Source organism: Chaetodon auriga, chromosome 10 (assembly GCF_051107435.1).
Source record: "Chaetodon auriga isolate fChaAug3 chromosome 10, fChaAug3.hap1, whole genome shotgun sequence".
NCBI lineage: Eukaryota > Metazoa > Chordata > Actinopteri > Chaetodontiformes > Chaetodontidae > Chaetodon > Chaetodon auriga.
In genome coordinates this window covers 15,017,165-15,038,329 of record NC_135083.1, presented here as the reverse complement: position 1 = coordinate 15,038,329, position 21,165 = coordinate 15,017,165, and the positions used below count along the sequence as shown (strand labels likewise).

At 43.8% G+C, this 21,165-nt stretch overlaps 2 protein-coding genes across 5 annotated transcripts; both read left to right on the top strand.

Annotated features, from left to right (window-relative positions):
* Window positions 1–161: 161 nt before the first annotated feature.
* LOC143326917 (uncharacterized) lies at window positions 162–5,253 on the top strand. 3 transcript variants are annotated; one of them, XM_076740963.1, is made up of 6 exons: window positions 162–380; window positions 812–972; window positions 2,711–2,829; window positions 2,962–3,164; window positions 3,319–3,396; window positions 3,553–5,253. In XM_076740963.1, the coding sequence occupies exons 1-6, from the start codon at window positions 274–276 to the stop codon at window positions 4,001–4,003; spliced, it is 1,119 nt and encodes a 372-aa protein (XP_076597078.1). In that variant the 5' UTR covers window positions 162–273; the 3' UTR covers window positions 4,004–5,253. The 3 variants fall into 3 exon arrangements, with proteins under 3 accessions (XP_076597078.1, XP_076597079.1, XP_076597080.1); XM_076740964.1 differs by having other exon boundaries at window positions 812–976; window positions 2,715–2,829; XM_076740965.1 differs by having other exon boundaries at window positions 174–380; window positions 812–945.
* Window positions 5,254–5,570: 317 nt separating this feature from the next.
* Window positions 5,571–20,459, top strand: l3mbtl1 (L3MBTL histone methyl-lysine binding protein 1). 2 transcript variants are annotated; one of them, XM_076741452.1, is made up of 22 exons: window positions 5,571–5,609; window positions 6,801–6,996; window positions 7,750–7,931; window positions 9,339–9,468; window positions 10,110–10,272; window positions 11,103–11,241; window positions 11,435–11,483; window positions 12,118–12,206; window positions 12,687–12,791; window positions 12,963–13,098; window positions 13,786–13,877; window positions 14,424–14,575; window positions 14,738–14,814; window positions 15,184–15,269; window positions 16,126–16,236; window positions 16,549–16,690; window positions 16,824–16,926; window positions 17,070–17,258; window positions 17,570–17,619; window positions 18,099–18,256; window positions 18,351–18,413; window positions 18,814–20,459. In XM_076741452.1, the coding sequence occupies exons 2-22, from the start codon at window positions 6,831–6,833 to the stop codon at window positions 18,946–18,948; spliced, it is 2,517 nt and encodes an 838-aa protein (XP_076597567.1). In that variant the 5' UTR covers window positions 5,571–5,609; window positions 6,801–6,830; the 3' UTR covers window positions 18,949–20,459. The 2 variants fall into 2 exon arrangements, with proteins under 2 accessions (XP_076597567.1, XP_076597568.1); XM_076741453.1 differs by lacking the exon at window positions 5,571–5,609 and adding an exon at window positions 5,904–5,919.
* Window positions 20,460–21,165: the final 706 nt, after the last annotated feature.

Below are 21,165 nucleotides of genomic sequence, written 5' to 3'. Positions count from 1 at the left end.
CATTAGCCTGTATTTTATTTCTAATATTTCAATTGTTTCCCCTCCTGTCATGTGATAATTTTGATTAACAGGAGCATTTAATTTGAAGAGCAATACCGGAAGTCTTCCACCGCTAGCTTGTCGTTCATTGGCTGGTTTGGTGCCATCGGACGAGGCTTGTTGGAAGAGAAGCACGAGCTGTTACAGCGGCCCCACTGCCTAGCACCAGCAGGAGCAGCAGCGTGGTAACGAGCCGTAGTGAAGAACAGTCGAGAACAACATTAGGCTAAAGTCATGCCTCGTGTTTATATTGGACGACTGAGCTATCATGTCCGCGAAAAAGACATTCAGAGATTTTTCAGTGGATATGGAAAGCTCATGGAAATCGACTTGAAGAATGGGTGAGTGTTTGGTGGAAAATGCAAACGCGGGTTATTTAATATTTCCTAGCTAGCGTTCATGTTAGCCAACCGTACTTGTTAACGACGTCAGCGGTGAGAGGAACGTATCACATTTTTAGGTTAATCTGTTTGATATCTGCAGTCAACTCGGTTTGTGCAGGTAGCTCTATGCATTGTTTTGTTGGGATATTACAGATATTACGTTTTTCTTTTTTCTTTCTCAACTTCTCGCCTTGCTCTTGTGGAAAATGTCGCATGGCCAACATGGCGTCTTTGTGTTTGCTACAGCGCGGTGCTAGCGGGCCGAGCTAACGAAACCTAGCTAACATTAGTTCAGTGTGGATGAACAAATCATTCCTTGCATCATATGAATTAGTCCTTTTTTGTTGTGTACTGATCATGTTTTACTTAAATACGGCATTTTTTTTCAGCTATGGATTCGTGGAGTTCGAGGATAACCGTGATGCCGACGATGCCGTGTACGAGCTGAACGGGAAGGAGTTGTGCGGAGAGCGGGTGATCGTCGAACATGCCCGGGGGCCGCGGCGAGACCGAGATGGCTACGGTGGGGGTTACTGGGGTGGTGGGCGCAGTAAGTGCAGTCTATTACAAGATACCCTCTCTTCCCCTTCCCCTTGGGGTGAGGTGTCGATGTGGACTGCACAGAGAGCTGTTTTGTTGTTTTACACTGGCGTTAATTAAGAGAGTTTTAGCAGAAGTGTGATGTTCAGGTACATTGTCACGGTTTAGAACACCAGTCTTGAACTCCATGTTCATTCGTTAACGTTACGTTGCTGCACGTTTATCATGCCTCAGACTGCATACCTACATACTTAGTTAGTTAGTTGCTGTAACATTAGTAGTATGACTTTTATTATCATCATTATTATTTATATTATGTCCATGATTGTTATGTTGTGTAGTAGCATGACCACATGGAACAGTTCCCATGAACCAGGACTGATTCTTCTTGTTCAGGGACTCCAGGTTAACTTACTTTGTGTGTCTGTGTGTGTGTGTGCGTGTGCTTGTGTGTGTTTGATCTCATTCTGCTGAACAGTTGTCAGTCTCAGTTTCAGCCATCAAGGGTTGGTGGCCTGCAGGTTGTTGCTCCTCCCTAGTGATCATGGGCCACCCTTGATTGGTCTATGGCTCATTATTGGGAAGGGACAATCTGCAAGTCAGAGCCCTGAAATAGCAGCACTCAAGAGTCTAGGCTGTAGAGTTGCCATTAGCTAGGACAGCTTGAAAGCAGGGCTTTCTTGTCATGGATTGCAAAGTTCTCTTGGATAATAATTAACTTGGTGAGCCATGCTTTGAAGGTGTGAATTTTTAGATTTGTTTGCACCACAGAAGAAAGCTAATCACAAATGATCACCACAAACCTAGCTAGTGTAGTTTTATCTTAAGCATTAGGACTAGACTAACATTTTCATGTGAAATGTCTTTTTAACGTTGGTATATATTTTTATATTCAACATTAACAAAAGTCCTTGATGTTTCAATTTGAAAGAGTCCAGTTGCGGGCTGAGGCTGAGAGTCCATTGAGGCTAAAGATGACTGGCTAAGATGACTGCCTGTCCCGTTTGGCCTTGGCTTTCACCTTACAATGTGTGTGTGACCTTTGCCCCCCTTGATCCTTGGCTGACCTAACCGGAAGCCATGATGACAGCAGCCTTTTGCCAATAGACCAGGGGCGATGGTGAGGATTGCCATTGGTTTCTATGTTGACAGCAAACATAAGTGGAGCGGCTCTAGTAAAGAACTTGCAATCAAAACAAATGTTGTAAGTGAGAAAAGTGGGAAACAAAATTTCAGACTGTCACCCGGTCAAATACCAAAAGATTGGTGTATGTGTTTCCTAAGACCGTTCTTATTCAATTTGATCGAACAGTGTCCTTTACCGCAACCTATGTGGATACCCCCTTTCTGTTTGTGTTACAGGGTTCAGAGGTCTTGAAAGAACATCACTGTCCATTTGTTTATGCAACTAAAGCATCACAGTGTGATGTACCGGAGTAAGACAGGCTTTGTAATGCCGGAAACAGATGCAGTGGTGTTCTTTGCTGCAGAGAACGACTTCAAACTGCTGAACAATACAAACAATACAAAGAGCCCATGCAGTGGCTTGTAGATCACTTATCTGAAGCTTTGTGTTTGAAAATGGGATCAGAGGGACTCCTTTCTTTATTAAGTTCAAATTTATACCCCCTTGGACTTTTATCTGGCACATCACTGCCTCGTGCTCATTAAACAACTCAGGTCAGTAGTTCTTTGTGTCTTGGCCATTTTAGTTGTTTCTAACTTTTCATGTGGTGTTGTTTTTAAAGGTAGCGGTTACAGCAGCCGGAGCCGCTCTGGCAGGGATAAGTACGGACCTCCAGTCCGCACAGAGTACCGTCTCATTGTGGAAAACTTGTCCAGCCGCTGCAGTTGGCAGGACCTCAAGGTACACATTTGAACAGAAAGCCATTTTTTTCCCTCTGGTTTGATAACTGTAGTGACTCATTGACTCGATAACTTTCACCACTTGACTGTTAAGATAGGGTGATGAAATCAGCACATTTTCTTTGTCCTCCAGGACTTCATGCGTCAGGCAGGTGAAGTGACGTATGCTGACGCCCACAAGGAACGCACAAATGAGGGAGTGATTGAGTTTCGGTCCCACTCAGACATGAAGAGAGCTCTGGACAAGCTGGACGGCACAGATATCAACGGGCGGAAGATTCGTCTGGTGGAGGATCGACCTCGCAGGCGAAGGTCTTACTCTGGCAGCCGCTCCAGGTGGGAACATTTCTTTGATGCTTCAGACCTGCTGTATGGTGAAAATTAAACCGTCATATCTTCTGTAGCTTAGTGTTGCCAACAGGCTCATGTACAGTGTCTTTTACATGAGGTGAAAAAAGTTTTGTATTTGACTTTGTGTCATGGTCCTCAGGTCTCGTAGTCGCCGCCGCTCCCGCAGCAGGAGTCGCAGAAGCAGAAGCTCCAGGAGTCGCTCCAGATCCCGCTCCAGGTGAGAATACATCTAAAGTAAATAAAGAGAAAAAAGGATTAATATATAGTCACAGTTAGTGTCGACATAGTTTAGTAAAGTAATTAACAAACATGTTAAATTAGCAGTCACGCAGGACATGAAGTAAAGCATGCGCATTTCCTTTATTCCCTACAGGTCTCGTTCCCGAAGTGACAAGAGACGTCATCATTCCCGTTCCAGATCTGGAAGGAAGTCTCGCTCCAAGTCAGGAGAAAGAAAGTCACGTTCTCACAACCGCAGGTCCCGATCTCGATCCCGCAAATCCAAGTCTCGTTCACGCTCCCGCAAATCCCGCTCCCGTTCAGCCGACCGAAAATCCAAGTCCCGCTCAAAGAGCCGTTCAAAGGTCAAGTCAGACCGGGATTCTCGCAGCCGATCCAAGGAGATGTGTAATGACAAGAAGTCCCGCAGTCGTTCAGCTTCCCCGGTGGAGAATGGGAAGGAGGAGCGCGCCGCCAAATCTGCGTCCCGCTCCCCATCCCCACAGGATGATTGTAGATCCAAGTCGAGGGAGAAGCGTTCAGCCTCCCGCTCAAAGTCCCGCTCAAGGTCTCGCTCACGATCTAGATCAGCTTCTCAGGATTAGTGGAATTAGACAAGGGAGGCGTTTCTCTCGTCGAGCTTGATCCTTATGCTGTACATAAAGAGCTGTGTCGTCATACTGGCTTATGCTTCCTGACTTGTCTACTTTTCTCCTTCAAGTGTGCACTTGTCTTATACGTGTTTTAGTTGCAGTGTATGTAGAGGGTGCACCACAGTGACGGGAAAGCTTTTTGAAAGTAATTTATTCTCCAGTTCAGCATTTTTCTCTCTAATTACTTTCAAAAAGTGAAGTGCGAGTCTTAAATCTTTGGAGCTGCAACTTGAGGTGATTTTTAAGTCACACTCTCCCAAAAATATCAACTTGAATACCAGTCTGTTTTAATAAAAGCTGTTTCTAGCTTAGCAAAAAATAAGTTTTCTTTAATTTATGTCAGTTTGCAGCAGATCACGGTAGGTTGGTAGATTGATATGATTTATTAGCATTGTAAGTTCAATCCAAGCCTTTTGATTCATACTCCAATTGCATGGTTGTGGGAGAAAAGTAGAGTTTGGTTACAGCATTGCAGCAGTCTCCTTTTTGAGCTGCAGTCTAAGTAATTGCTTTCTCGGTCAATGTGTTTTCTTGTAGGAATCTAAAAATGCACAACAGGGATGCAACAACTTGTACCGCAGAACTGCATATTTACAAGAAAAAATGATGGTTTTTATTTCACATTTGAACAATTTACATTGTAGGTGGACTATTAATGATCCCTTTTAACCTCTTGTACATAGACAGTGTGATCAGCATCCAACTGATTGTTAATTTTTGTTGCTACCAGGAGTGGTTTTTGTTTGATTTTGTTTTTTTAATTACTCTTGCAGGTAATCTTTGGAAGGCCATTTTGGCTTTCTGCATTTCAGTTTGAGTGTCAATGCCTCAAATGTAGTGTCCCATTTTCTGGAGTTTCCTGCTTTGTTCTGATTGCAGCCCAGACAGCCATTTTCAATTTGCTTTTCACATTTTTTTCAGAGTTTAATCCAAAGGTTAAGGGTTTTGTTGAGCCTCCGTTTGTCTGCTTATTGAAAATGTGCAGCTAGTACTGGAGTTTTTGTACTTGAAGGGTACGTCTATTCAAATCTCTCGAGGGTGGGCTTGTGGGTTTATAAGACAGAAACATCATCACACTTGCTAAATGCACCCCCTCCCTCATCTTTTGGAACAGATTCATATTTTTTTCTCCATGCGAATGAGATCTAACAGAAAATGTCCTCCTTTTTTATTGTATGTTCAATTAAAAGTCATAATCTTGCCATGTGTTGTTGCTTCCTTTGTCAGAATCACAAAAAACCTTGACTGCAGTAACGACGTGACCTATATCCTGCTAATTATATAATAAAAACTGGTTGACTGAGGGGGGAATGAGCAGGACCAATGGTTTGGAGGAGCTGCTGGTTTTAAATGTGAGGTGAGAAGCCACCGAGCAGATGCTGTTGAACGATGTCCAGACTAATCGATAGTTGACTACATTATTTTCACATATCGACCGTGACAGCGGAGCGGTTGCGCTGAAGTCTTCTGGCGTTACGTTTTGACCAACGAGCGGTGACTGTACTGGGGACTCGCGCATGCGCAGTCTGAGCCCCGGAGCCGCAGGAGATCAGAGCTGGTAAGCCAAATTTCAGTTCCCAAATGATCTGCAACCACGAATTTGTGTCATTTCTAATTTACCGTCTAAATCATCCAATTGTAGCAGACACGAGCGTCTTTTCGCCGCATTCGTTATGTGTTATCTTCTTCTTGAGATGAAGCGTTTTGGCGTTATGGATACTGTCAGCCACACAGCTTTTCATCCTAAATATATATTTATATTTGATAATGCCAGGCGTTTAATTATCCTAATCGAGTTAAATAGTTTAAAATAGAAACAGTCGCGCCGAGGTTTCTAAGATGTCCAGCATGCAGGACGTTGTTTTGAGGTGAAGATGTTGCTCATTCATTTGAGGTGCTGCCGGAATGGGTGACAGGGTTCAGCTTTCAGTAAATGGGATTTTCACAGGATTTCAGACACTGCTTTTACACATTTTTTTTTGCCTCAAGGATTTCATATCCTCCGCCATTTTAACTGAAATGATCGTGTGTATGTGTCCTGAAATAGACAGTGTTTTTTGAATTGGAGGTAATGGATGGCTGTTAAGAAGTCATATGGGGTCATGGCTGTTGATGGAGGAAGGCATCTCTGCTCTGCCATCATTCTGCGAAATGGCACACTTAAAAGTTATTTTATTTTTTATCAAGTTGGGGAAAATCTCCAACAATATATATATATGTATATATATAAATTGGTTGTTTTAAATTTGTCAAATCTTAATCTGTACATGTCAGAGCCACCCCTGGAAAATTTACAGGCAAGAAATGGAAATGGAGAGAAAAAAGTGGCTAATGTCATTATAGTGGTCATGTGATGCTATACAGTATGTTCAGAAGTGGTATAGCACAGCTCAGCTTTGCTTAGTGTGTGTTGTCTGTTGTACTCTGCTCTTCTGGATGCTGTCTGATGCATAATACATTGATGCCCTTACAGTCAGTGATACAGAGAATACATTCAGATAAATCAAACTGCTCTTTAAAAAACAGGCTGAAGAACAGAGGACCCAATTTAACTGGAGTTGTTCAAGTCAATTTTATTGATCCAGTCCAAAGCTACCCTTGACTCAGACAAGGAAGAAGAAAACCTCAGGGTGAATAAAAGAGGAAGGGTCCCTCTGCCAGGACGGTTTTAGATCGGACCTGCACCACAAAGCTTGTCACCCTGTTGGTCCTCTGGTTTTTACTGGCCCTCATACTCTTTGCTTTCCAGCGCTCCGGAGTAAGGGACTGGGACAGCGTTATGAGTGCCAAAGTGAACATGGAGGCTCCACCCAAAGAACCCGATCGCACCCCTTTGGACCCGTCCTCCTCGTCCCCCAGCGAGGCTGTCCTCATCTGTGGGAGTGATGCTGTGGCCAAGAAGCCTCGGCCCCAGCCTCACACCACCACAGCTTTCCTCCTACCAGGTGAGTACAGGTCTGAGGGCGCAGGTGAGGCCACAACGGTTTAGCCTGACCCTCCATGTGAGCGCAAGCCAATAAAGACACTGACCCTGTCCCTTGAGGCTTATGTAAGACACTACATGTGGGTATCAGTAAAATGCCTCATTACTAGAGCTGTAACGATGAGTCAGTAATCAATTAATCAATCGACAGAAAATAATTGGCAAATATTTTCATATTTGATTAATCAGTTCAGCCATTTTTCAGGTAAAAAGTGAAAAATGCTCCACATTGTCACGGTCCAGCTTCGTAGATGTCAGGGTTTGCTGCTGTGGGTGTTCAGATCAGACAAAACAAGACATTTGAATTTGATTGTCAGTTTCTTTCTCTGACACTTCATAGACCAAATGATTAATGGAAAAAATAATTGTCAGATCGATCAATAAAGGAAATAATCATTAGCCTCCTCTCCACTGGTTATAGCTTAATATGATACCAAAGAGGCCGTCGTTAGAGCTCATCTGTTCCTGAATGAAAAGGACAGTTTGTCTGCTTCTTTTTCTTTAATTCTGAGAGCCTCTCTGTTACCAGAGTGCACTGAACAGACTTTTAACACAGCCCAACATGTCAACATGGCACCATTCCGCACCACACTGTAAATTTGCATTTCTTTTAAAGTTTATGATAAGTGAGACCTAAATGATACATCAGAATTTAAACACGATGCAGTGATGAGTCGTGCTTTCTTGGTTGAGCTAAATGCACCTCTGTCCTCAGCTCCCGCTCCAGGCCATCAGAAGATCGAGGTGACTCCAGCCGTTGCGGATCCAGGTAAAGGAGGCAGGGCCAATGAGACGACCGCGCCCACCCTGACAGCGCAGGTGGGCGGGGCTTGTAGCATCGTCCACGTCCTCGAGTGGAAGGAGGGGATGGCCATCCTGCCCAGCAGCAACCTCAAGGTGAACTCATGTCTGTGGCCTCGGCATGTGTTGTGAAAATGACACTGTGTTTTGTTCCTCCAGGCTACACTCACCCCCCAGCATCCTCTTCAGAGAGCATTCAAGCTGCCTCTCTCTTCTTTCATTTCATTCCCACAGCAGTTAAACTAAGTCACACATCTGTTCACGAGATCAACCGCAGATAGACAACATGACACGAGGTACACATCAGCCAAATGTCAGCAAACACACAAACATTCATTTTACATCGGTTGATCAGTGCTGATATGATTGGGGCTAGTTGATTCAGGGTTTAAGAGAAATAATCAATCAAAACAGGAAGTCATAAAAAGTCAAAATACCAAGTATTAATGTCACACGTCAACATTTTCTTGCCTTTTCTGTTTCATATTTTGCGTAATTTAATTCTTTTAGGATTTTGGGCTCAACTCATGAAAAGATCATCTATAAAGTAACAAATAATTCAAATTATACCACATTAAATATTAAGTGTCATTGCTGCTTGTTTTAATGTTGTCTGTCACTGCTTCTGGTCAGAATCTGTCCACCTGGACTGTGATGTCAATTCGAAATGGACGCTGTGAAACTATATGTACCAGGTCCCACGCGGTCATCGTTTAATGTTCTTGTTTTTCCACTTTACCGAGCTGAACAAGTCCATCTAATCGTGTTTATTTTAAATCCTTAACAGCTGAGGTTACTGTTTTTCAGCATAATGATTTACCAACTAGGGTGTGGAACTAATGCGATATCCATTAAATCTTGCGTTATATGTAGGTGGGGACGTTTTCTTCTTCTTATCATATAAAGTCAAACCTGCCAGCAAACAATCAGAGCTTTATCGCTGGTTAGTGATAGTCCAGGCCCAGTGCACTTACTTTCTGCACTTTTAACTCACATGGTTATAATGTCATCATACATCTGTCCCCTTTCAGTTGTTCAGTGAAGCATTCTGCCACATTAACAATGAACAAGCTCAACCTGAAACTGCTGTAAATTCCTGGTTTGTGAACAGAATTAAAATTTAACATTTGGATGAGAAAGCGCTGGAACTCGCTCCAGTGGTTTGCTATAAAGGAGGTCACAGTGACAAAGCCAAACCACCAGACAAACAAGAGGCGATGCGTGTTTTTCTCACATTAAAAGGAGGACGAGCTGCATCAGAACCATTTCTCACTGAACTCCTGAATCATTAAAATGATCCTGTTTGTTTCTCCGCACTCTGAATCTGAAATCTGACTTGGATCAGGCTGTGGACGTGGAAACAACAGCTGCGTATTTAGTAATGGTCTGGGAAACTGTTTTGAGGAGAAAAGAGTTGAATTGACATGATAAAACATCAGGACACATTCTGACAAATGGATCCATTGATGCGTGTGTGTGTGTGTGTGTGTGTGTGTGTTGTAGTTCTGTGTGAGTGACGTCGGAACACTGAGCACACTGATCACCCCAGGGACCACCAGCAGCACCACTGAACCAGCAGCCGGGACTTCTGGGAGATCTGCTGACGCAGAAAGTGCTCCAGCAGACAAACCAGGTAGAGTCATGCTTACATAACGCTGTAGTAACGCTGGGGACTGAACACAAAACGCTGCAGATTTCAGTACCAGTTGCCAAATTTGAAGCTCGATATGACATGAAATGCTGCTTTGCTTTGGCGTCAGATGAGTCACATGAGCATCTCCAGTAGCTCACATTTGATCAATAAAGCTTTTGTATGATGGGAATAAAAAATCTGAGTGTATTTGCTGGTGCTGGTTTTAAGGACTGATGCTTTCTATTCATGGCTGCACTGTTATTTGAGATATTTCACCGCATGTCCTTTTCAGAGATCACTTTGTGTGTGTGTGTGTGTGTGTGTGTGTGTGTGTGTGTGTGTGTGTTAAGCAGAAGTGAGCAATAATAATTACATCAGCTGCAGCAGAGCTCCTCTTGACAAGTGAAGAGAGTGCAGCTGCAAAAATATCAAGCAGGCATCACTCAGGCGTATGGAAAAGTAAGAAGTAGTGGAAAAATCCAAATTAATAACAGTGCAGCAACAGCAGCCGCATGAATTCAATAAAGGAGCTAAAAATCAATCAAAGCGCAGGAGAGCGGCAGAGTCTTTCATTTAGATTTGAAATTTAAATGTGCACCACGAGTCTCTTTTAATCTCCTTTCCGCTTCCTGACATGTCAGACGTGCCGTCTCCTGTCGTGTCCGTGAGAGGTGCAGCCGTGGAGCCAGAGAGGTTTGTGTCGGTCAAACCTGAAGTCCAGGCTGGACCGGGACAGCAGAACCATGATCCCAGCGCTCAGAGGACCTACACAGAGGAGCTCCGCAGAGAGCCCATCATCGACAAGTACGCTGGTTAACAGCTGCTCCTTCTTTATGATCACACGTGGATCTTTACATGACATACACATCATCAGTCGCGCACACACTCTTTCTTAGGTTCTCAGTCAATCAATCAGTCACGTATTGCTACTCATATCCTCGAACGCATACTGTTTACAAGGCTTTTTTTACTTTTTCAGTCATTAAATGAGCTCTTTCTAAGTGTTGGTTCTGCTAGTGGCAGATGGTTGACTGTAATCCAGTGCGACCTTTGAACATCGAAAACAAAGGTGTACATGTTTCTTTCCTCTGACGTGTTGGTGGCTGTGTAGACAAACTGCGGTTTTGCATTGTGCTGTATGTCAGTACTCCACTGGGTTTTTACCGCGGCTGTCCTGAATTTAATCAACACATCCGCTGAGCAGGAGCGGCTTTATCTCAAAGCCCGTCGCCGAACATTGTGAAATGTCAAGAGGAAACATCATTTAACCAGGCAAACTTTGCAAGGTTGTGCAACAGAGCAAAATCCTCTCACACTGAGTGAACTCTCAGTGCATTGAGCTGCAGTGTCTGAAGCGACGCCCCCAATGCACTGACTAACTGACGAGCTAACTGCAAGCACATTTGCCTGTGTGTGATTAAAAGCAACCAGCTCACATGCTGTAAATGCACTGAAAAGCAAGAGATCTACCTGTGGTGAATGAGTTGAGACCAACAGAGCACATTGAAACTGTCAAGCACAACAAAAGCAGCACAGCAGAAGTGAGTTCAGGCTAATGGAAAATAAGGAAGCAGACTGCAGTCCGGTGATGTGTTTAGACTTGAGGAACACCGTCTGTCCTCTCTGCACCTCAGGAGGAGTGTCGGGGTAGAGAAGGTGCCAGCGGGTGGGAGGGTCTCCTCCCTTAACCCCGATCACCTGAAACCCATGAGGAAGAGGAAGAGGAAGGAATACCTGAGCCCCTCTGAGGAAGACTCTGACATCGAAGGCACGGTGGGACGGCATTGTTATTTCCATTTAACATCCTGAGACAACCAGGTGTTCTCATATCTGATGAGTGTACTCAGATGTGCATGAATGTGGCTGCAAGTCTTTTAAGTGACGTGTTTGTCGAACAGTTTTCTGATCAGAGATTGGCTCTAATCCAGCGATGATTTTGTCTTTTCTGTCGCTTTTTCTTTTTTAGGATGAGAAAATGGATGATTCTAAAGCAGAGAGCAGACACATCAGAGGAGGTTGGACTGATGGATTTTTATGTTTGTCTTCTTGTTGGCGTCTTATATCATCTTTCACAGCGTGTCCCGTCCTCCTGTCCCCTTAGACACAGAGGGAGACAAGTCACAATAACACACCCCTGAAAGTATAATGCAAATCCATACGACACCACAAATCATGACCTAAAAACGACAAGTTGAATCAACATCTTCTCTGACTCTGACTGTATTTGTTGTAGTGCTGCTGCATTGAATCGTGTATTAGAGTCAACTGATCCTGTTATTTCATCCCGTCCCCGAACGTCCTTAATAGCTTCTGTCGTTCCTTTGCTGACCTTTAAGGCTTTTCTACTTTTCTCCACTTCTTTGCCTGTAGACAGGACAGGAAGGGGAAGGAAAGCACAAATATGATATTGCAGTAGTGTCAGAGATTAAATTTGAGATGAACATTTCACTCAGAACTTGTGTGTAGAATTAAAGGAGCAGCCATATTCAAACATCAGCTGCTCCGAGAATCATCCTTCATCCGTCCTGACGTCCTTTCTGTCTTCTATTCATTGAATTCCTTCAGTTTGAGCTGGTGTTCTGGTGATGTGATGCTGTGCACACATGCAGCGTAAATGAATCGAGTGCTTCATTTATATTTTTGGTCAAGCTGGAGACAGTAAGACAGAGCAGTGGACGTGGGCTCAGTATCTGGAGGAATGCAAAGCTGTTGCTGCGCCCAGCAAGCTTTTCCAAGAGGTATGTTTGAGCTTAATGTTCAGACTGTCGTTTCATATGCGCAGGTTCACCCAGAATACCCATGATTTTTACTACTTCTTTTACTACCACTGCAGCTCTGCCAGTAGCGCAGGGACAAATCTTTCGCCCTGGAGCAGCATTGAGGGAGGAAATGAGAAATGTAAATGTACCCAGGAGAAAGTGATGTATGCATCTGAAGGCAGACATGAATATTTTTATTCTGTTACAGAATAAGATGGTGTCGGACTTCTTATTGTGGTTTCTTTTTGTTATTTAATTTAAGCATTTTTTTCAACACAAGCTCTTTCTTGAGGAGACTTTCTGTTCCAGGAGAAGAAACGTTTTAAGTAGTATGAGGCTGATAAAAACGCTGTAATCTCCACTAGCCCATTTTCTGTGTTCTTATCTTTTCTTTGTTCTTTGTCTTGATCCAATTTCCCCACACGGATCGTTTCTTTTCGTTTTATGTCATGTGTCCAGGCCCAGAGAGTCCCGACAGTGAAGAACGGATTTAAACAGGGGATGAAGCTGGAAGGCATCGACCCACAGCATCCGTCCATGTACTTCGTCCTCACCGTGGCCGAGGTGAGCCAGACGTCCATTAGCACGGTCGATGGATCTTAATGGCCGGGCTGATTATTTAGGATTAAAAATTGCCGCTGACTCGCAAACTACCTCACTTGCAGGAGGGGTTCAGCCTGGCGTTGCCCTCTCCAGCCTGCTTTCATTTCTCTAATGTATCATGTCATCAACCAGGTCTGTGGTTACCGGCTTCGGCTCCATTTCGACGGCTACTCTGACTGCCACGACTTCTGGGTGAATGCCAACTCCCCCGACATCCACCCCACGGGCTGGTGTGAGAGCACAGGACACAAACTGCACACTCCCAAAGGTCAGAGGTGACAACACTCTGGACACCGTGAGAGACCAAAGAGCAAACAAACCGAGACTAAATAGAAAAAAATATGGACGTGGAAGATCAATACCACGCTCATGACACATGGCACAATAAATGTTAACCTAGAGCCAGCAGTCATTTAGCTTAGCTTAGCATAAAGACTGGAAAGAGCTAGCCTAGATCTGTCCAAAAGATACACAATCCTCCTCTAAAACTCACTAATTAACATCTTTTTTCTTATGTTTAATCTGTACAAAAAACGAAGCATGATGTGGATTTATGTGTGGAACTACTTCTTGGCCGGGCACACTAACATTGTGGAGTCTCTGCTGGTTGCCTGATGACAACAAGACTCTGGGTCACACCCACTTTTTGTATGCATTAAACAAACATGCTAAAAAAAAGGTATTGTTACCTTTTACGGCAGACTGCAGACATTTTAAGGCCAGGCTGGTTCCCCCTGTTTCCAGTCTTTATGCTAAGCTAGGAGAACCATCTCATGCCTGTCATTTCGTCTTTGACTTGCAGAGCTATGACTTGTGTCAATCATCTCATCTAAGATGATTAAGAAAGAGACTAAGCGTGCCTCCCAAATGTCGAACTATTCCTTTAAAATGCTGGACTGTTTTCACAAACGTGAATCCTTCTCATCTTCTGTCTGTATTTCGGTCTTTCCTGCAGGCTGTAAAGAGGAAGAGTTTACCTGGACCAACTACCTGAGAATGACTAAAGCACAAGTGGCTTCCAAAGAGCTCTTTGCCAGTCCTGGGAGGGTAACTGCCACTATATAATATACGGTAGTTGTATTATCTACAAGCATGAATGGATGAGGTGAATGATTTAGCTTTGGGAAAACTCCAAACTCCAGACTCCAAAGAGAAGCAGCCAAAATACTAACAAAAACAACTCTCTCTCTCTTAGAAGTGATTTTGACTTAAGGCTGAAGACCATGAGCACCAAAATTAATTTTACGACGATGTCCAAGTATTTATATCTGCTTTCTGCCTGGCTTTGTCAAAATCAGGCCTGATGTCCTGTCTGCTATTTGTTTTGCGGTTAATATTTGGAGGACATCATAAAGTTTTATGCTTGTATGGGTTAATACTGTTGACCTCCCGCAGCATTCAAGCCTCAATACATCAAACTGTGGCAGTCTGTCACTTTGATGATCGCTGAATTCGGAAACAAATCTACAGTCATGTGGCACAATAGATTCTTCAACAGTTTGTTTACATTTATCAGCTGGTCCACAGCTCTGTCTGTCTCTGCCTCCTGATGAGGACTCGCCACAATTTCTAATATTTCTGCTTCGTGTTTAGATCGATGTGAAGTGCGGTTTTGACATAGGAACGAAGCTGGAGGCCGTCGACCGCATGAACCCCTCCCTCATCTGCGTAGCGACCGTCACTGACGTGGTGGATGACCGTTTCCTGGTTCATTTCGACAACTGGGATGACACATACGACTACTGGTGAGCTCCAGAGACTCTGACTTAATTCAATCACAAACTTCTTCTCACAGTGAAACTACACAACTGCGGCACTTTTAATTCAATTGCTAATTTTGCTGTAAAATCTGATATTTCTATTATAGCTCAACACTTGACGTTGTTGTTGTGTGTCGAAATATGCAGGTGTGATTCTAGCAGTCCGTACATTCACCCTATTGGTTGGTGCCAGGAAAGGAACCTCCCACTAACACCACCCCAAGGTGACTTGTGTTCCCTGTTGATTATTAATCTAATCGTGTTGATACTCATACTATGGGCCCTTAACTTGGAAAACAACTCTGCCCATTTATTCCTCTTGTCTCCTTTGTTCTATTCACTTTTGTTACTGCTGTTATTCATGGGAATATATACAGTTCACAATATATATACATGTAAATACCTTAAATATACATGTTAAGGATCTGCTCTGAGTTTTACAGCATGTATTTTAACATAATCACAGTAATTAGCTCAAATTGCACATATACAAGAACCTGTGCAGGAGCCAAGCAAAAATATGTCAGGTGGCGTGCAGGGGATGAATGTTTCTGTGCGCACACACTGACTGAATTTATATTTGGTCGCACCAGATTATCCAGACCAGGGCCGGTTCTCCTGGTCTCGTTACCTGGAGGAGACTGGTTCCAAGGCGGTGGCCGCTGACGCCTTTAAAGTGGTGAGAACCAACAATAGATGGGCTGTTTTGAATTCAACTCACACTGTGATAGGACTTGATTATACTGTGTGGTTCTGTGGTATGGACTGGCAGAAAACAGCAGAGAAAGTGTGGACAAAACTGGATTTAAGAGGCTGAAAAGTAATTCAAAATAATGAGATTTGTGGTTTGTTACAGTCCCAGTGGCATCAGCTACTTACAGTATATCACAAATGTCGTCATCTTTAAGAGTCCTGCAGGAGGTCCGCTCCTCCCTGTTCGTCCATCGCAGTATATATACTGTCTATGTGTGCATCTGTTCTCCTTATGTATATACATACTGCGTACATACTGCACAACCTATCTACAGTACAGTTTATACATTTTGCTATTACTCACATGTCCACCACAGTATTAAATATTACTTTATATTTTGCATTTCAATCCTATATTTCAAACCTATAACTGCTGCTTAGATTCTACTTAGTTATAATATTATTAGTATTTTTTATCAATAAGTATTAATTCCTTTGAGAGCACAAGTTGGAGGGAGCCAGGGATGGAAGAAATTCATTACTAACAACTGCTTCACTGTAATTGTTTTGTACGTGACAGTAAAAGAACTTGGACTTGAGCTACGCACAGTTTAGGTGTGACTTTGTCGCTAATAAACAAGCAATGCTGCGCTCTAATGTATAACATCTGATAAAACATATAAAATGCCCCCAACAAATTTAAAAAAAGGACAAAAACAGCAATTAAATACTTGGATTGAGGGTTTCAAGTACAGTTAAGTCAATTCTGTGCGTTAAGTATGTTTGACATGTTTAGTTGAACGTACAGATGAATGTGTTTTCCAATCATTCTCTGTCTCCAGCGTCCGGCCCACAGCTTCCAGCCTCAGATGAAACTGGAGGCCGTGGACAAGAGAAGTCCCGGTCTGATCAGAGTGGCTACAGTGGAGGAGGTCGACACTCATCGCATTAAGGTAATATTCTGCACGTGTGTGTGTGTGTTTATGCGTGCATTACTGAACGTTAAAGTACTAAGCGTCTGAGGTTATGAAGGTTGTGATCTTGAATGTGTGTGATATTGTTTAAAATGTTTCTGCAGCTCCCTCAGGTCCATTACAGCTTTAACCAGCCCGCTGCAGTAAGAGCTTACATGTACTGATACTGTAATGTACATCTTTACAACCAACCCTGGACCCATTATACAAGTGGAGCTGTGTGCATATTGAGTGTGTGTGCATCTACGGTATTTGTTATGTTTTACAGCTCCATCTTTATTCCTCCTACAGGTCCATTATGATGGCTGGAGTCACGTCTATGATGAGTGGATGGACTCAGATCACCCCGACATCCACCCAGCGGGCTGGTGTGAAGCAACCGGTCACCCACTCAAAGTTCCACCAAGGGACACCAAAACACAGCAGCCACACGGTAGCGAGCGATACTTCACTCTGTTTGTACTTCGAATCTGGAAGTCGCTTTTCTGCAAAACTCAAATGAAAGTTGCTTTTGATTGCAAGCATTAAAGTGTGGGCTTCACCTGTCTGTCTTTGAATGTACGTAGGTGTGAGGGAGCCTCCTGCCACAGGCCCGTCCACCTACCCTTCCTCTGTTCCCTGTAAACCCATCAGCCACCCCAGAACCAACAAGTACAGTTTCCACAACAGGTCAGTACTGAACTTGTCTCCATCATCGGGACAATTAATGGAGGATTGATTCAGCAGGGCCACACACAATAGACACCTGGCAACATTTTTGAAACAATGACCTGATCGTTCATATGGGGGGGGGGGCTCTGTCTTTGAAACAGGAAGTGTCCAACTCCTGGTTGTGATGGTTCAGGCCATGTGACTGGTCGTTTCACTGCTCATCACTGCATATCCGGCTGCCCATTGGCTGAGCGTAACCAGGGCAGGCTGAAGGCCGACCTGTCAGACTCAGAGTGCAAGAGGAACCTCTTCTTTGGCCAGAGGACCAAGAAGACCCATTACCGTGGCAGGTGAGTGTGTGTGTGTGTGTGTGTGTGTGTGTGTGTGTGTGTGTGTGTGTTTGCACACCCATGTATTACTGACATTGTGGGGACAAAATGCAGGTCCCCATAATGTAAATCATTAAATTTTAGGGTGAATACTTGAGTTAATTTTAGGGTAAGGGTGAGGGAAGTAGTGGTTATGGTTACAGTTAGGGTAAGTCTCCAGGAAATGAATGCATGTCCCCAAAAGTGTTGAAAACCTAACTTGTGTGTGGGTGTGTGTAGGTACGCGTGCATGTTTGCGTTTGTCTCACAGTGAGCTTTTCCTCTGTTTTCAGGATTGGCCGTCCTCCCAAATACAGGAAGAACCAGCAGAGAGACTATCAGAGTGAGTTTTCTAAATGCACCACACACATCCTACTTTGATGAAAGCGTTTCATCCTGCAGCTTCAGGGGTGTCAGCCTTTCAGAGCCTTATCCTGCCTGAGACATAACACAGTCTGGCACCTAATTTCTGAAATAAAATTATATCTTGACATGAAAATGGTTGGACTGGAAAATGCAGGATAGCAAAGTATTGGTTATAAGCCTTTTAGACAGCAGACGTTTTGCCTCGTCTTTGCGAGGAAAGCACAGGTGGAATTAACTCTCGGGGACGGACGGCTCTGTTTCATTAAAGTCTCCTGATAAGCCAGGCCATCTAAATTGAATTTAGCCATCAGTTATTAGTTCCACCTATGCTTTTCCTGCTATGATGATGGCAACATGTGCGCCATGAAAAAAGACCTGATCTGAAATACTTGCCCGACTGATCATGAGTCAGCGGCAGTCGAATCCATGCATGTCTTTGTGTGTGTTGGTCCTCAGACATGTCCTCAGAGGGTGTGTATCCCTCACTGTTCATGTCAGCTCTGAGCAGTCAGTCGGACAGGACCCTGTCTCTGTGCTGGGAGCAGCACTGCAAGCTGCTGCCCGGCGTTCAGGGCATTCACGCCAGCCAGGTGGTGGCGTGGAACGTCGAGGAGGTGAGAGCACACCTGAACACTTCCCCTCATATTTATTTACTCTCCTTCTCCGGCCGGTCGCTGTGATTTGACAGCTGATGTGTTCGTGCTACAGGTCTTCAGGTTTGTCCAGAATCTCATCGGCTGTGAAGAACAGGCTCGTGTCTTCAAAGACGAGGTGAGACCACGGACAGTCCTTTGCAGTCATGTTACAGTGTAGATGGGAGAACAGCGAAAGCAACAGTCTGTTATGTGTCTTTCAGTGAGGAGCGCCTACTTGTCTCTGTTTGACCTCTTAGCACTAAAGAGAGATTTCCCTTCTAAACTACTCAGATGATTTCATTTAGAACTGTTAGAGGCCCAAACTGTTCAGTGGTACCATATTGGTCAAGTCGAAGAAGTTAACATGATGTAAGACACATGATTGGACATTTGCTGAACACGACAGTATCAGAAATGACCATCAAGTGGAATTAACACCTGGTCTGACCATTTAAAAACCAGACTTAAACCTCCCCCAACCTCTTCTTGACCTGTTACCTCCACGTCGAGTTACATCACCACTGTTGTCTCCTCAGATGATTGACGGGGAGGCCTTCCTGCTGCTGACCCAGACCGACATTGTGAAGATCATGAGCATCAAGCTCGGACCCGCCCTCAAGATCTCCAACGCCATTCTCATGTTCAAGAGCACAGACGAGGGACTCAAGTGATCCCGCCCTCACTCACCGGGGGCGCTGGGCCACCGATCATCATGTGCCAAATTCATTCTGTTGCAGGGAAAAGACCCTGACCCCTTTTTCATGTGTTTGGTGTCCTGTACCCATCAGAGAGAGGGAGGGGGGAGGGGGGGTGGTCTGATCAGGGTTAAGGGGGAATTAAAGAAGAGGTTGGAAGAAGCAGGGAAATGATGAAATACAGATATTTTTTGGAAGTGATGTAGGAATGTCATAAAGATTATGGACAAAATGGTGCCTCCTGCTGCCGCTCACAGCCATACAGGAGATAATAGCATAATTTCCTGAATGAGGGTCTTTCCTATTGATGCAAGCCTCATCGCAGGCCAGCTGAAACTGTACCGACCACCTTGCAGAGGTGGACTCGAGATACATTTTGGAAAACAATTAAAATGTGAAGGGAGTACTTCACCCAGATTCGGACCAAACCATCAGTTCAAAAGCCCCTGACATCCGCTTTGAAATCAACCAAATGGGGGAAAATGCTGAAATATTAGATCTACCAATAGGAATAAAGGAAAATATGAAGGGGAAGAGATGGGGAGGACTGTGGGCAGATGTGAATCATGGCCAAAAAGTACCAGGAGTTAAATGCAGTAGAGGAGGCTGGTCAGTGAGGCTCCTACAAGCTTCACGTTTTGTGCAATAAAACAGCTGAGACAGAAGTACTGTATGTGGTAACACTTAATATTACAGCTCCTTTACCTTATCAGACCAGTTCTTACACTGTAACAGGATAAAATTAAAGCTAAATTGTTCAGACTGACAAGTTTCATGTTTGTTGCAGATAGACAGAGAAAGCCTTTCCTCGGTTTCCTGATTGTTCTGAAGTATTAACGTTTGCTGCCTCTAATTCTCCACACTGTTCTTTCTCGCTGCAACGTTCATGTGAAAACTCACGTGATCCAGGAGCTGTAAGTTCAACTGTTACCCTCTTGTATACAATCTGAGTCAGACAACACAGTGTTTTGAGTTTTTATATCTATATGCAAAATATCTTCAATTACTATATTTGCGACTCTTAATAGCTGTAAAGGACAGTTTGCATTGGCGCTTTAGCACAACTGTGAAACCTAAATGGATTTTACTCAATGATGTTCCCACACTTGGTCACTAGAGAGTGCAAAAATCCACATTTTCGCACTATAAACATGGATTTTGGATCTAGTCAGTGGAGCTCTCTGCAGTTTACATGTGATGGAAACTGTATTCTTTCAGATGTTTACATTTTGTGTCAGGACTGGTTAAAAGACACTGGATGGCTTTGATTTTGTGAGATGAAATTTATTTTACTGGACTGATTTAAGGGCTCGTGGAATCTTACTTCTTTGTGTGTCTCTCTGGTGGGATTTGTGCGTGTATGTGTGTGTGTGTGTATGTGTATGTGTGTGTGTGCGTGTGTCTGCGTGTCAAGATAATCTTGGGTCACAAATGTCATTCTATCCATATGAATTAATAAACGTCCAAAGCTGTCTTGTCTAATTGAAGCCACGGCCTCTTGTCTTATCTGAGGGATCACACACACACTGCATTTCCTGTGCTTGTGCAGGTGGGTTGTGGTATTGACTATAAACTTTCTTTGCGTGTATCATGTCCCCCTATTGACCATATTGTCGTCAACAGTTGGCTGTGGTGGCGACAACTCCTTTCACGCCCTTTTCTGCTGTCACCGCTTATCTTCTTGTTCCACTGCAGAGGCCAGAAAAACAGGTGTTGCTGATAACCTGCTGCAGCCAGACGGCAAAGTGAAAGGACTCGGCTGTCCGTTGGGTGGTAAATGTTTTATACAAGAGGGAGCAGCAGGTGTGTAGGCTTTATTTTTAACCTTTGGAAGGAGAAGACTCAAAAGACAGGAGACACTGCTGCTCTGTTTCAAAGTAAAAACATGGTCATTCAGAGGAGAGGGTGAGGCTAAAATGCCCCGCTCTGTTCAAAAATGTGATTTGAATGTTGTTATATAACTTGGCTGTTTTAGTTTCACATTTTCACATTCATCAGCCAAAGGGGGATTCATTTGAAATCTGAGGTTGAGACGTTTTTTGTGACATCTCAACCAGCTTGAAAGCCATACCAGACACATTATTATTCAATCAAGAGGACTTAAAACATGTCTTGAGAGGAAAAAAACATACTCCAGTCAGAGTAAAGATTAAAATGAATTAAATAGAAGACTAAATTACTTAAGCAAACTTA

Excerpts from the sequence above, each read along its gene's own strand:
- LOC143326917 (XM_076740963.1), top strand. The coding sequence starts at position 274 with ATGCCTCGTGTTTATATTGGACGACTGAGCTATCATGTCCGCGAAAAA. Across the intron at positions 381-811 it reads GAAATCGACTTGAAGAATGG|CTATGGATTCGTGGAGTTCG; the intron begins GTGAGTGTTTGG and ends ATTTTTTTTCAG. Across the intron at positions 3,397-3,552 it reads CGCTCCAGATCCCGCTCCAG|GTCTCGTTCCCGAAGTGACA; the intron begins GTGAGAATACAT and ends TATTCCCTACAG.
- l3mbtl1 (XM_076741452.1), top strand. The coding sequence starts at position 6,831 with ATGAGTGCCAAAGTGAACATGGAGGCTCCACCCAAAGAACCCGATCGC. Across the intron at positions 14,815-15,183 it reads CCCACTAACACCACCCCAAG|ATTATCCAGACCAGGGCCGG; the intron begins GTGACTTGTGTT and ends TGGTCGCACCAG. Across the intron at positions 16,237-16,548 it reads TCGACACTCATCGCATTAAG|GTCCATTATGATGGCTGGAG; the intron begins GTAATATTCTGC and ends TTCCTCCTACAG.